Raw genomic sequence first — 14341 nt, 5'->3', positions numbered from 1 at the left:
GCCATCAGTGAGACATAGTGGAGGTCTATGGGGCAGTGAGACACAGCCATGGGAAACCAGCCGTCAGATTACTGCACCGTGCTGCCATGGGAACACAGCGCTGTTTATTTGTCTAAGGGTTTTGTTGTTTCATATGCACCCCCCCCCCCCACCTCTCTGTGGCCTTTTGATGTATACCACATGAAAGATTCCTCATTAGATATGTGCAGGCAAAGAGAGCAGGACAGAGAAAAGGAGAGTGTTTACATTTTGCAACATAGTAAGCCTACTGTAAGTCAATATGTCTTCTCAAACCAGTACAAATGTGACACATTTCATAGCGATTAGACTGGTCTCTTTCATCCCTTGAGAGAATGAGAGACAGACTTTTCTCCTCAGTAAACGGATATTTTTAAGAGAAACATCTGTTGCTCTACAAATGAGATTACTGTGCGTCTCTAGCCAGGGGCCATGTAGGTTATGAATGACACTGTTACTGAAGAGGGGGTCTGGAAGGGAACTGAGAAGGATCTTTGTAATAAGCTGTAGCTGGTAGTTAAGAGGTTTAAATCAAATTAAATTGCCTTAGGTTCTGGTTATTCATCAATACTCACCTTCAACTTGTTCAACAGTATCGCCTCAGCCGTTACCTTTTGAAGCACTATCTCATATTGATACATCCAATATTTCACCTTGTTGCCAAGCAACAACTCACCTCTGCCTCTGTAAACTTGTCGGCCTCTGACATGAGGTGATATTTCATCCTGCACGAGAGGAGCAGAAAAGAAGAATTATTGTTTTGATATCTTTGACTTAAAATGAACTGTGGACTGTATTTCACTGACCAAGATATGCATTTTATGCTTCCAGGACCTTTGTGAACGATTTACGTCTTTTGTACTGTATGGCACTGATTCACCGTTATCACCATTTCAGAGTGATGAATTCAGTGAGAAGCATCAGAAGCCAGAGTGGCCTCTGCTGTGTTTGTGCTCAGGGTGAACAGAACCACATACTCTTCCCTCTCGACGTCTCCTGTTTCTTCTGGGTCAAAGACCTCGAAGACAGAGAATCATCTCCTCTGGGTCAGATCCTGACAAAACACAGGTAAATCAACTAGTAAGCGCTCTCCCATGCATGGACGTAGAACACACTGCGCTGAATCAGTTTCAGATGTTGCATTATGTGTCATCACTGTTTTGTTTTGGGTCTTATTGCATTGCATTTATTTGTTGACAGTGAGCAGAGCTGTGAATGTTGCACAGATCAGTAACAGGTGACCAATTTTCTTTCACAGCATTTGTTTTTATGCAGAAATTCCTTCAATCCAAGCCAAGTTTTTGCTTAAGAAATAAAAAAAAGTAGAAGTAGAAGAAAAGTAAAACCAAACAGTGAAATAAACTGCACATTCTGTTTAATATCACTGCTGAATAACCTTAAATTTTCCAAGGTTGAATAAAAAGATTTTGAAGGTTCCTGAACACTCGTTCACCATTGTCTGATCATCACGACTAAATGAATGATCAAATACTTCATATACAGTGTTACCTAAAAGATGTGATCCATAAAAACATAAGAAAATGGCATTACAAATAGACGAAAAGTTAAGTAAATTAAGAAGTGTCCTTTATTTCTCTCTTTTCAATTATATTATCTGTGTTTTGGTCCATGATTCTAAAAGCTTGAAAGTTGTATGAGCTACCAGAGGAGGCAGTGCAGCTCCATGATGAGAGGTGCTAACATATCAGCACATCCTGTATGTACGCAAAAGTACAGTTTCATAAGTAATTTCTTCCTTTTTTGTCTAAAAATTTAACCAAACACAAATCACATTTAAAAATTGCATTGTTCTCACAAACTCTCTGGATGCTAGCCAGTGCAGATAGTGACTATATTCCTCTGACCACTATGTGGATCCTATTAAATATGAGATCAGATAAGCTGTTATGTAACAATAAGAGAAGTGCCCTTCCTTTGTATACCAAACAACTGTGCCACACCTGCCTGTCAACACAACAGAGGCTAAATGTGCGTCTCACAGTGAAAAGGTATGCCATGCCATATGGGGGCTGCTGAATGAGGACATGCCAGACAAGCGTCTGGGAGATCAGGGCGGGGATATTTTCTGGATCCATATTTGAGAGCATGAAGAATGGATGTGATCTTACCCACAGTAACTAGATATGCGAATAATTTCCTATTGTACATGAACAGGCTTACAACAGGGATGAGGGTTCTGTCTGTGCTGGCCATCTGAAAGCATTATTGCTGATAGACGTCAGTGGTTTCAACAGCTGTTGAGGCATCAGCTTATTATGAGAAACAATATTACTCGCTGTCAGTGTGCCTGCAGGAAATGTCCCATTCAACAGTGCATAGTGTTAATTCTGTGTCTGGGCGCTTACACAGAGGTGTAAATTTAAATGATCCACATCACAGCTTCTGACTCGTCTCAAATAACTCTTGAAGCACACATGTTCAGCTCCTCCTTCCTTCTCTCATTTTCAGGTTTTCTCTTCCCTATTTACTCAGACTGAGCTGTGACAGTAAACTGAAAACATGAACTGCATAAGCATAGCTGTGTGAACACAGAAAAGTTAGATGAAAGACTGCATTGTAAATCCAGATTAACTTGCTTTACATTTAAGTTCATCAGAAATGGTATGCACCAAAATATGTACATGATAGGAATGGACGAGACACAAAGAAACATTAACTTTAATGTTATTTTAGCATTTAATTCTGTGCCATGTTAACACGGAATATAGTAAGACCAAAAAGCAACAGTTTGCTGAGTATTTCCTTTTTCTATGTATATTCTACAGATACAAAATAATGTATCATAGCTTTTTCTTCTTTTAATGTAATGTAAAACAAAACATGTTTACAATGTCTGCCAGTTGCTCATAATGGTGATGAACAACTGATTTGTATGTTGAAAATATAAGTACAACAGTAGCAAAAATCCTGCCCAGGTGGTGGAGGTATGATAATTTCCGCCCCGGCCCTGGAAAGGTCGAACTGTTTTTTAAGGTGGACAGTAGTGAAAGATAAAAAATCTACAATTATCCGTGGTTGAGAGAACCAGACAGTGCAGACAATATACAAAGGGACACGGTTGTAGATTATGTTTGCTGTTTAAAACTCCCCAGATTTAACAATGTGACAATGAATTATGTGAATTAATTAATTATTGCTTGGCATAAAATTCAAAAGAATGCTATCATAATTTCCTTCATTTTAAACCTGTGCAATGTCCCCCGTCTTTGCTCTTACTAATGTTATCCTGTTTTTCTATATGATCTGGAAACCATTCCTACAACCAGCAGAGTCTGGCTTTAGTCCTTCTAGCCACATCTCTGCTACATTCCTACTACCTTCCCTAATGCCAAGTTAGTATATATGATCTATAGCTCATCCTGCTCCCTGGCATGAAGGTGGTGCAAATAGTGCCAATAGTACCAAGAAAACGCGGATGTTACAGAAAACATAAAAGCTTTAAGCATAACTTAAGTTTTTGTCAAGTAAAGTGAAAACAATTTTCAACTTTAAAGAAGACTTCTGTCATGTTAGCATACAAACAATAAATGCATATTTTTACAACCATTTTTTCACACTATTTCAAATATATGCAGAATGCAGTGTTATGGCCCTGTTAGACTGTATGCAATCATATTTGCATCAAATGAACATTAAAGCTTTTCATATTATTTTAACAGACCCCAATATGTGTGGGGAATTGTCGGTGGTGGATTGTGGTTCTCTGGGTAAAATGCTGTTTCAGGGCTATATGAATTATAAACAGCACAATTAGACCCCTGAATGGGAATAATTACAATCAATCAGTCAGTGATGTGCAAACAGAAGGCAAAGGCTCAGAGAGATCTTTCACGGCTGTGTGGGCAGGTATGACACCACCATCCGCTGGGTATGGAATAGATCAGATATGCTATGATTAACAGGATTTGGTGTCAACCCCTCAGAAACCTAAGCAAGTTGATAATTATAAGGACACCTTTATTATTGTTGAGAATGGCAAATTTAGCCAAGAAAACACTGCAGTAATTAATTTCAAGGGAGTTGTAGCTATAACTGAAACCAGTAACTGTTCAATGACTATATGACAGAAAGTTTTGAGTGAAGCATGAAATATCCTTGTACTGTATGGTGTCTGTGTTGGGATGATTGTAAAGCACAAGTTGTTCAGAAACACCAGGACCATCTGCAGTTCGTGTTTATGGAAACAACCTGACACTTTGGTTTCGAAAACACAAAGAATTATGGTCAATAAAATTCATGACAGTCATTCCCAGATATCACAGCCGGTGGTTAAATAAGATGAACAGTCCTGTTTGATGATCAACAGTTTTGTTCGTTCGAACAGTGTCTCTAAATCAACCCTGAGTTTGAGGAAGTCTGGTTGTTGTCAGGAGCGGAACCAGTCTGTCAGGTCTGGAACCACATCAGTCCGAGCTCTGGACCTCCGCAGCCCCCGGCAGGCGGTGCAGTAGTGCTCTGCCCAGAAGGCGGGCTGGTACACGCTGTAGCCCGCCCTCCAGTCCAGGTGCCGCCTCAGCTTGGCCGGGTTTTGCCTCAGCATCAGCAGGTACCGGGCCAGGCCTCTCACCGACGGGAAGTCGTCCACGTGGATGAAGGCCTCCGGGGGCAGTAAGCGCTCATAGGTCTTCCTGGACGGACCCAGGACCACCGGGACGGCTCCGGCCCGGACCGCGTTCCACAGCTTCTCGGTGATGTAGTCGGTGTGCTGCGAGTTCTCCAGCGCCAGGTAGAACTGATACCGGCCAACCAGCTGCACCAAGCTCACCCCGCCGCTGTCCTCCGGTAACGGCCGGCCTGCGCGCCCGAACACGTCCACCGGGACAAACCGGCGGAGCTGGTAGTAAAAGGCCACACGGGCGTGGGACTCGGACCAGTTGCTGATGACCCAGGCCACCAGGCGAGGCCTGAGGAGGTATTTGCTCGAAGGCGCACGGAGCGGATGTGCGTACTTGGAGATGTGGAGAGTCCTGCCTGCGCGCCCCCGCGGGATCAGATAGCCGTAGGGCAGAAAAATGTCAGAGTCGGTCCGGTAGCTCATGGTGAGGTTGAACACGCCCTCAAAACGCCTCAGCCTGGGTGTGTGAGAGGGAGACTCGTAGTTCATCCATATCCACTTTTGACCGCTCGGCCGTGGTTCAGGCGGCAGCTCCGCGGTGCCGGTGGCGACCTCCCGGTGGTGGATGAGCACAGCGTCGGCCACTCCGTATGCCCGTTCGTCGTCGGTGAGCTTGCAGCCGTCGATGCGGAAAAGCGCGAAGCAGTCCGGCAGCTCCCGGTACTGGTCGAACGGATGAGTCCAGATCAGGAGCGTCACCGCGCCGGTCCCCTTGGAGGAAGAAACAAACGGCCCCGGCAGGTAGTGCAGGCCGTCCCACATTAAGAGCAAGAACCCGACAGCAGCCACCCAAACAGAGTAAAAGACAAGTAGCACAGCACATTTCTCCCACCGTGACACGCCGGAGCGCCGGTGAGCTCTGTGAGCGCTGACTGCCGCTCTGCCCCGAACCACAACTCCCATCGGCCCCCGTCACTCCGCAGGCACCTTAACAACTTTGACTGCAAGAGTGGAAAACCTTTGGCTCCCAGCGGGGAGGCAACGTGTGTCAGTAACCAAAGGTCTGCTCGACACACCCATACCTGCGATTACAAGTGACCTGAAAACGGCACCTGTAAATATCTCCGCCTCGATCTCAGCTGTTCCCCAGCAGCGGAGAGTCATTTCACGCTGTCTTCATGCTCAAAACAGAGTGGAGTGCATTTTGCCACTCAGTAAACTGTATGCTCGAGTATTTTTGACGTGGCAGTGTTGACCTGGCTTTCTCCTGCCGGTGAAAGGAGCTTTTGTGAGGCCTGCTGCCTCGCAGGCCCTTTTAGCCTGGGTAAACACAGAGATCCAGGGCGTGGTGTGCTTCTGATGAAATGGGCAAGTCATGAAAAAATAAAAGAAAAAAGCGAGAAATAAACTTTTAAATGCACCTCCTAAATTAATTTACTTGCTGTGCTAAAACATATTTCTATGGGATGGTGGCCAGCGCTGTGAAAAGAAACTAGTCTCAAGTTTTACATTGATTGAATTAATGAAAACAGGTCTAATGATTCAAACATAAACTTCTACTCTAAAATAAAGTCATTAATTCAGCTTTGCTCAAATACTTTGAAAGATTCTCGAGCTGATTTAACAGAATACTTTAATTTCTTCCAAAATAAATTCTCACACTGCCAATTCAGTCAGTGTACAATAAGTCTATGGGTTTGGAGAATTAGCAATATTAGATTCCAATTTAAGCAATTCAAAGTTAGAAGATTCTGACTTGTCAATCTTAAAAATTACTCCTCAGATGTCACGGGTTGATTTATGCATTTTTTTATTTTTTTCAATCAATGTCAACATAATAATACCAATTCCCCCATGAACCCTCAAATAAAATGCTAGCAGGTCTTTCACCACCAGGCGTCTCCATACTCAAGCACAAAGCTGTCTGAAAAGCATCCTTCGGGGTTTGTGAAGTGTTGTGACACTGGGATTTATCTCCAGACATGCATGCTTAATCTGCCCAATGAATAAACATTTCAGATGAAAATTAAGCATGCAGCAAAGAGACTTTGAAAAGGTTTATCTTGAATCTTTTATGTATTAAATATGACCCAGCATTGCAACAGCCCCCAACCAGAAATGTTAATAAATGACTCACAGTTTTAATTTAATGATGTAACTAAGAAAAAACGACGGGGCGTCTGATAGCGGCACACAGACTGAGAAAAGATCTGCTGGCCAGAATGTTGTCATCATGTGGTAGGATTTTTATTAAAAGTCATGAAAATATGATGAGAGGACGAGGTAGGAAATCCTGCTCTGTGTGTTGTGTCTGAGCTCTGGTGGGCAGGAAAAACACACCGTGACTGGGACAATATTATTTCTCCTCACAGACACACGGTATGTCATGAAGGCTGAGTGTGAGTGGGAAAAAAAAGGCAGACGAGGAGGAGTGGGTGGAGATGAAGCAAAAAGCATGTGTGTCCTCTCCACTGGGTCCTCCTCCTTCCTGTTACATCCATTCACTTTTCTTCACTGTGGAGCAAAAGAAAAAAAAAAAAAAGTGTGTGTGTGTCTGTCTGTGTGTGCACGTATGTGTGTGCGCATGCACGTGTGCCTGTGACAAGTTATTCCCATAAGAGGTTTTGTATTCTTTCTGCATTATTTATCCTTCCTTTCATCTGAACAGTTCTATTTTCAGCCGATCATTTAATGTCCTGCCTGGGGTTATCCTGTGTTCGGAAGAAATGCAGCAACTCATAAGTTATAGATACATGGTGAGGCTCAACATTATACGCACATGTATGTCTTTCCTCACAAATGACAGAGATGGCTGAGGTCAGGAGATGACACATGGGAGTTTTGTTTATCTCCTTTCAGTCTGGTGTTGTTTATTTTAATCCCTTATTATGCAGCTCAGAAGTATGCAAATGTCCTGGAAATGTGCTATAATTAAAGTTGAAGTGATTGGTGATACACTGACATTTTGCACAGCTCAAATTACAGCCACGGTGATACACAAAGCTTGGCATTTATTTTTGCTTCGTTTTCTCTCTTCTTTCCTGCAAGAAAACAACTTTTTGCTATCAAACTCTTTCATTAATTGTTGCAGACCTTGAATCTCCACGGAGGGTTTGCTATTATGCCTTTGTCTTTTCAGCCGTCACTGTAGCAACAGGAAACATGTGTAGAGGCATGCAACACAGATAGGAAGATAGAAAACAGGCAAAAAAAAAGCTTGTCAGGTCATGGAAGCCATCTTTGGTTGTACCACTGTATTGGTTTGCGTTAAAACTGATGATATACACACAACTGCCCCTTTTTTTAACGTATGTGTCTGAAAAGTAGCACCACTATGTATGTTTTTATGGGTGTGTGAATAAAACTAGCACAGAGAGAAGCGTTTGGTTTTTGATAGGACCCCCAGGTCTTCACTCATCCTCCCTATTGATTTTTTCTTGCTTTCCTTTTTGCACTCCCAGGGGATGGGATGTCTCAATTGGTCCTCGCTGGTAAAGGGGAGTGTGAGATATAGAGAAACAGATTGAATATGAGGGAAAGAGAAAAAAGATGGGGGGGGATGAAGGGAAAGAGATGCAGAGAAAAAGAGGAGTTAGAAGCAGAAGGGGCCAGCAAGTTCGCTGATCACAGAGGCCCTCGCTGACCCCTGACCTTGATCATGACCTTAAAGGTTACACCAGAGGTCAGAGGTTGTGTGAAAGTGCCACTGCAGCGATTCACTCCACTGTTGGGTGATGATGATCTTATACAGCCTCCCCAGCCTGTCTGACATGATCAGTGTTGCTCCCTGCCTGTAGCTCCCAAAGGCCACACATCCATCTCTAACCCGGCCACACAAGGCCCGCTAAAAGCACCTTACAGGCAGAGGCAATGAGCAGGAGGAAACGGGACATAAACAGAGAAAAGTGGGAAAGCTACAGGGAAGGCTGTTTTATTCTTCACCCTGTAGCTCTGTTGAACAATAAGATCTAGTTTTGTAAATGACACTGACACAAAGAATGTGTTTATTTCTCAGCATTTAAACTCAAAGCAGATATAGAGCACATACACTGATGAGCGTGAATTTGTTAGCCCAAACATGTTTTTGCTGCTGTCCCTGTCATGAAAACTTTGAGCTCTTTTTTCTTCTCTTTAATTTTACACCAAATAGAGCAATAAAAAGCCAAGTGAGGGAAAAAAAACCCCACACAAGTCATTCATGCCAGACGTGGATGAGCTTCTGGAGCAGGAGCATGATAATTTGTAGGTGGATTGATAGCTCAGACTCTTACTTGTTCCGTCTTACACTTTGTACCCCCTGCTGCTTCAAAGTAATCCAGAGCCTAGTGAAGCTTCAGTCAAATCCTTATGGAGATGCAGCAAGTTGAAAAGCAGAGTTTCAGAAGAGCGCTTGACAGCACAAAATCAAATTATTCACAATGTTCACAAAAAAGTTTGCAACTAAATAATTTCACTATATTAGATTATGATCTCAAACAAGTCACTTATGCACCATAACATGGAGAATCTACAGTATATATATAAAACAATTAATTGATAGAGCTTGACAAAAACAAAAACTTAAGGACGAAGAGTCAAAACTCTATCTGCACGATCATGTTCAGGTAAATTATCATTAGTTATAGAAAGGGACAGATTTAATGTTTTCACCGAAGAGAAAATGCTTTGTTTTTGTATCAGTCATTATATGATGATACATGGATCATACATCTATACTACAACATTTAGGTGACATCAAGTGACTAACTAACATTAAAAATATTCTTGAGTATGTGTACTTAAAGTTATAGTTCAATAAAAGTGATAACAACACATTTTGACTCTTTTTGTTATGTTTTTTTCTTTGTGTGACAGTAAGAGATCACTATACAAACAATCCATAATGGACACACTGCAGAGCAACAAAGCCTGTGTGGATTACCTCAGACCTGTATTTCTGGTTTGGCTTAATAATAGGTACCATCACAAGTCATGCAGGCCAAGCCAAGAAAACACTCATTAACATAGTGGAAAGAGGAAGAAATGAGAAGATTAAACACAGGATTCATCAGTTCAAATATGGAATTTTTTTCCTACAAAGTGAACACGCCTTTTGAGCAGAGCATTCATTATATACTATGAGTCAGTGCAGATCAATTGCCCCTTCTGTTAAGTGACTGATGTTAAAGCTAATATGAATCATGCTGCTCTTAAGTCTTTATTCATAACAATCTTTCAAAGTAGTTCTGGTCATTTATATTATGGACATTGTCAATCATGATTCAGTACACTTTATTAAAAGCATGTGACTAGGCTAAAGTCTTTAATTCACTATATTATGTACATAAATGAAGTATAAAATACGGCAAAGCTATTTAGGTTACATATCAGCTGATCACTGAGCGCCATTCATGCTGTGGTAGAAGGGAAACACACAGTTTCAAATCAAATCAAGTAATGAAGTAAAAAGCTAATTCAAAGCACAAAAATGGCCACCTTTGTATTCAGATGAATGAAGCCAAAGAGGCGTCATTATCTAAGGCAAATTCTTGTGTATTTTTAGTGAAAGTAATTAAAGTACAATGGCTGTAAAGCAATGGAAATGATTAGAGAAAGAAAATAAATCCATTAAATATTTTTAGCAAAGGCTGAGTTGATACAAAAATGTACATTTTAGCCTTAAGAAAAAAACAAACCCAAAGTGTGATTGCAGGCATGGATTTTCCACATGGTCAGGCCTCACGACATACTCAACAAGTCAAATTTGGAGAGCCAGAAAGTGCTAAAAATGAAAACAATGTGCACAGCAGATGTGTTGCCTTGATAAACCTGAGCAGCTTGTCGGCAGAGCAGGCTAGACTGAGGCAAGATGAGCGTTAAGGTGAAAGAGGTATAACGGTTGGCACAGGAATGTAGGGCACTCCAAACATACGATGTAATTAGAAATTCTTTGCATATTCCTCTGAGGCACATCCATACACTGAGGGGTCAGAGGTCGTGGCCAGCAGCAGTGACACGTTAGGAGTACCCAGGGTTCAGTGCTTTGCTCAAGGTCATTTCAGCAAAAGATATGTATGCACATTGACGCTCTAACCACTGGGCTGCCCTGCTGCAGCAATGGCTTGAGTTAGTTAATACACAACAATCTGATTTGATTTAATTAATCTGATTAATATCTCCATATCTTCATAGCAAAGGAATGTCCTGAAGGAGAAGACTGCTATTTTAATCAAATAACTAAGAAAACTGTAGGTACGTTGTGCCAACTGTAAGTTCACTCCATCTTTTACCAGTTTTTCAACTGGCCAAGTTCAGCAGGTCCTCTCAAACCCTGCTTTGTTGAATATGTGTGTACACTAAATCCAACCTGTATGCCCCCCCCCCCCCAAGAAAATCAAATGATTGTGCTGACTAACCTGTGTTTTATGTTGTAATGTTGTCAGATACCCTGAATTCTATTTTCAACAACAGTAATTCTGTAATTAGGTTTGGTTTTAAGTTTGTATGTATTACGTTGTCTCGGTTTTATTTATTTGGTTCACTGAAAAGAAGACCAAGATAAAAAGATTAATTACTCACAAATTTAACTTGTGTTTGTTTGGAAATGTTTTTTTTTTTTTTTTTACTAAATGACTTTTTATTTCCAAATCTGACTGCCGCTGAGAATTTGTAGGAGCAATCATTTTTTGATCTTATAAATAATTAAACGTTACATTACGGTTCTGCATAGTCTCACAGCTCAAAGGAAATGTTGGTCCTGAACACTACCCTGGTGAGATCTTTTTTTTTTTTTTTTTTTTCCAGATATGGCTTCCAAGTAGCCTCCTGGCATTATTTTTGTGTGATCTTTGCTATCCACCACGAATAACAACAAACCGAGCTGGAATAGCAGACGTATTTTTACCTACTGCTTACAATTGCGTTCGTTTCAATGTGGTAAAATTAAGAGTAATTTAATGCCAGTTCGGTTATTTACCTGTAATATCAGTGTTGATAAAATGCTATTTAAGCAATTATAATGGCGTTATTAAGGCAACACGCCTGTGAGGTGACTCCGATCCGTCAAGCAGCTGCTGCGGGGGTGAGCGGTGGGAGTGATCCGGTCCGGGTGTTCCGACCGCCCGGTCCTCTCCACTGAACTCCAACCCCCGCGCTCTCTATCAGCATCTCATTCCTGTCTCAATATGTCTCAAGATGGCGGCCAATGCAGGATCGATGTTTCAATATTGGAAGCGCTTTGACTTACAACAACTACAGGTCAGTTCAACCTCTGCTCAAACCGTCTCCCCTCCATCCGCCGCGGCCGCCTCGCCTCTGTCGGCGGCCGCGTTTGGTGTTTTTTTCGGTAACCGTCTCGTAGGTGTTTCGGAAGAGAATTCAAGACCTCTTCCTCACATTGATGAAAGTGGCTCTCTCGCTGATCAGAAATTGATCCTCTTTGTTCAATTCACCATCGATCGGACACTGCAACTGGGCAAGCCGGGGCGACGCCGCGGGGATGCGCCGAAATAAAAACAACACGGCGGGGCTCCGGCGGAAAGCTTTCGCTTCGCTATCTTTATTGCGTGTTCTTCAACTTTTACCGGAGCGAGTAGCCGTAGTTAGCCCGACGGTTTAGCCGCTGTAAGGTTGGATAATTTGGGGGAAAAAATAAGTGCGACTCATTATACGGTGGCGCTGTGGTGACACCAACCGTTCAGACGGGCAGCTCAGACACACAACAGCGCTTTTTGCTCGTGTTTCTTTTCTGCTTTTCACTCTCAAATTTAAGTTTGGATCAAAAGCGATTGGAAACATTAGTGGCCTCGTCCGTTAGCGGCTTTAAAGCAGTTTATGTTGAAGTCGTCTCCGCGATTGTGGTTGATCAACTCGGCCGATCTTTTTTTTTTTTTTTTCCTCCTCGGTTTCCTCCTGACGGCAATTATACACAGAGAGGTTTTTACAGACGCTGCCACGTCTGTGGAAGTGGACGGGACGGGACAGTGTTTGTTGACGCGATGCAGTTACATACAATAATAGTAGAAATACGAGCGATCATGACCTTGTTGGTTGTGATGAACTCCAGAAATGTCCCAGCCTCACGCACACCACTAATCTCGGCGTGCGTGGAGGAGATCCATGTCACAGTAAAGGATATGAGGGAAATATTGGGCCTATTCAGCGTGTGTGAATATAGCCTGTGTATATTAGAGCCTGTTTGACCTATCACAAGACATGTAGACAATGGCACTGTTGTGTTTTCCCCTGGCATTTAACGTGCATTGCTGAATTTCAAATCACAATTTATGAATATTAGTAGCTCAGTCGTCGTCGTCATTAACATAAGATTGCATTATGTAGGCTAGCCCGATTGTTCATACATTATTTTGTAAATCGCTCTCAGGCTTGGGATTTAAACTTTTATTTAGGTCATGATGCCCCTATGACTGGTTAGACAAAAGGACAGTGAACAAGTCTTCCCAGCGGGCTTTGTGTTGCACTTATGCCACATCATCAAGGCTTCACTTCTCCTATTTATTTGATCCTGTTTGGTCCTCCTACTTGTGCCCCCTTGTACATGCATTATGTAAAAAAAAAAAAAAAAATTGAGACTGGTTTCTCTTTTCTTTCCTGCACTATCTATCTCCCACCCCCTTCCTGCCCTCCACCCCGCTACCCCCTCCAATCTTTCTCTCCCTCACCATCCCCTCCCCTCCTTTTTAATTTTTTTTCTCTCCCCTCTCTTCACTGGCCCTTCACCCTCTTTTCACCCATTTCGCCCTGTTTGAACTGGTGAGTGTGTGTGAATTTGTTTGAGATCAGTCTTTTTCGAGATTGACTGCCAGCACTGACAGTGAAGGCATTGCCAGCAGCCAGGACATGAAAAATGCATCGCATAAGTTTGTGATAAGGCCTTGGGTAATTATGGCAAAGGCCCCTATCACAAGCGATTAGTCAGGACAGTGAATCTGAGCGTGTGCAAAAAGGCTGGCGGTTGGCAGGCCTGTCTGCAGGATAGGAATCAGTCGGGGCTGGTGTGTGCGCGTGTGTGCGTGCACGTGTGTGTTCATGTGCGCAGAACTGCTCAAAACATTCGCTGTCTATTATTGATGACATCTTATTTACTCTCCCTCCCACTGAGAGGCTCCTAGCGGAAAGCCTTCAGAGGAGAACCTCTTTTCTTATCTGTTTTTTGAGGATAATGTGGGGTTAGTATGATATGATCATGGTCTACACAAAGCCTTGTCAGCCAATTTCTTTCTCATTTGCTTTTTCCTGGCGATCGAATGGAAAGTGATCACTATACACTTGCATTCGCAGTCTGCTTTGCCTTTGTAAGAGACACCAGCAAAGGAATGTTTTCTCTTTTTTGTTTCTTTTGATGATGAAAATCCAACCCAACCTAGATGTCAGTAGCTTTAAGCCATCATAGCGTCTATTCCTCAGGCTCCAACTGCTGATGTTCATTAAAATCCTATTTGATCAGTGTGTCCTATTCCCTGTGTGAGAAACTAGCTAGGTGGTTGTTACAGGACAGAGAGTGCTTTGAAACAGCACAGTGAGCTGTTAACTTGTCTTCTCTGCATGATCCCCCCCCCCACCACCACCACCACTACAAACACAAATGGGTGCAACAGTGATGCTTTTAGCAAGGTCTCGCACACTTGCAAAATGGATCAGTGATTCAGAAATGATGGCAGGGTGACAGTGAATTACAGATGGAGGAGGTTTTAACGTCTGTAATCCCTGTTCGTCCATTACAGAGTTGAGTTTCTTTCGAAGGGATCA

The 14341-nt window shown here is 42.5% G+C and overlaps 2 protein-coding genes across 8 annotated transcripts in view; one reads left to right on the top strand and one right to left on the bottom strand.

The window, feature by feature from the left end:
• Positions 1-2714: 2714 nt before the first annotated feature.
• On the bottom strand, positions 2715-5865 carry LOC115053194 (alpha-(1,3)-fucosyltransferase 4-like). The gene has a single exon (XM_029517760.1). It carries the CDS (start codon positions 5555-5557, stop codon positions 4406-4408), a length of 1152 nt encoding a protein of 383 aa, XP_029373620.1. The 5' UTR covers positions 5558-5865; the 3' UTR covers positions 2715-4405.
• A 5837-nt stretch (positions 5866-11702) lies between these two features.
• The window catches only part of cux1b (cut-like homeobox 1b), a 57484-nt gene continuing 54845 nt past the window's right edge, over positions 11703-14341 (top strand). For 5 of the 7 annotated variants that reach the window (XM_029516656.1, XM_029516658.1, XM_029516655.1 and 2 more), the window contains exon 1: positions 11728-11830. In XM_029516656.1, coding sequence (XP_029372516.1) covers positions 11768-11830 — 63 coding nt within the window. In that variant the 5' untranslated portion in view covers positions 11728-11767. Of the gene's footprint in view, positions 11831-14341 lie in introns of all 7 variants that reach the window. The other 2 variants (XM_029516653.1, XM_029516657.1) reach the window with 2 other exon arrangements.

The sequence above is a fragment of the Echeneis naucrates genome, chromosome 13 (genome assembly GCF_900963305.1).
Source record: "Echeneis naucrates chromosome 13, fEcheNa1.1, whole genome shotgun sequence".
Taxonomy (NCBI): Eukaryota; Metazoa; Chordata; class Actinopteri; order Carangiformes; family Echeneidae; genus Echeneis; species Echeneis naucrates.
The sequence above is the reverse complement of the archived record's forward strand: the minus strand, read 5'-3'. Positions and strand labels throughout refer to the sequence as shown.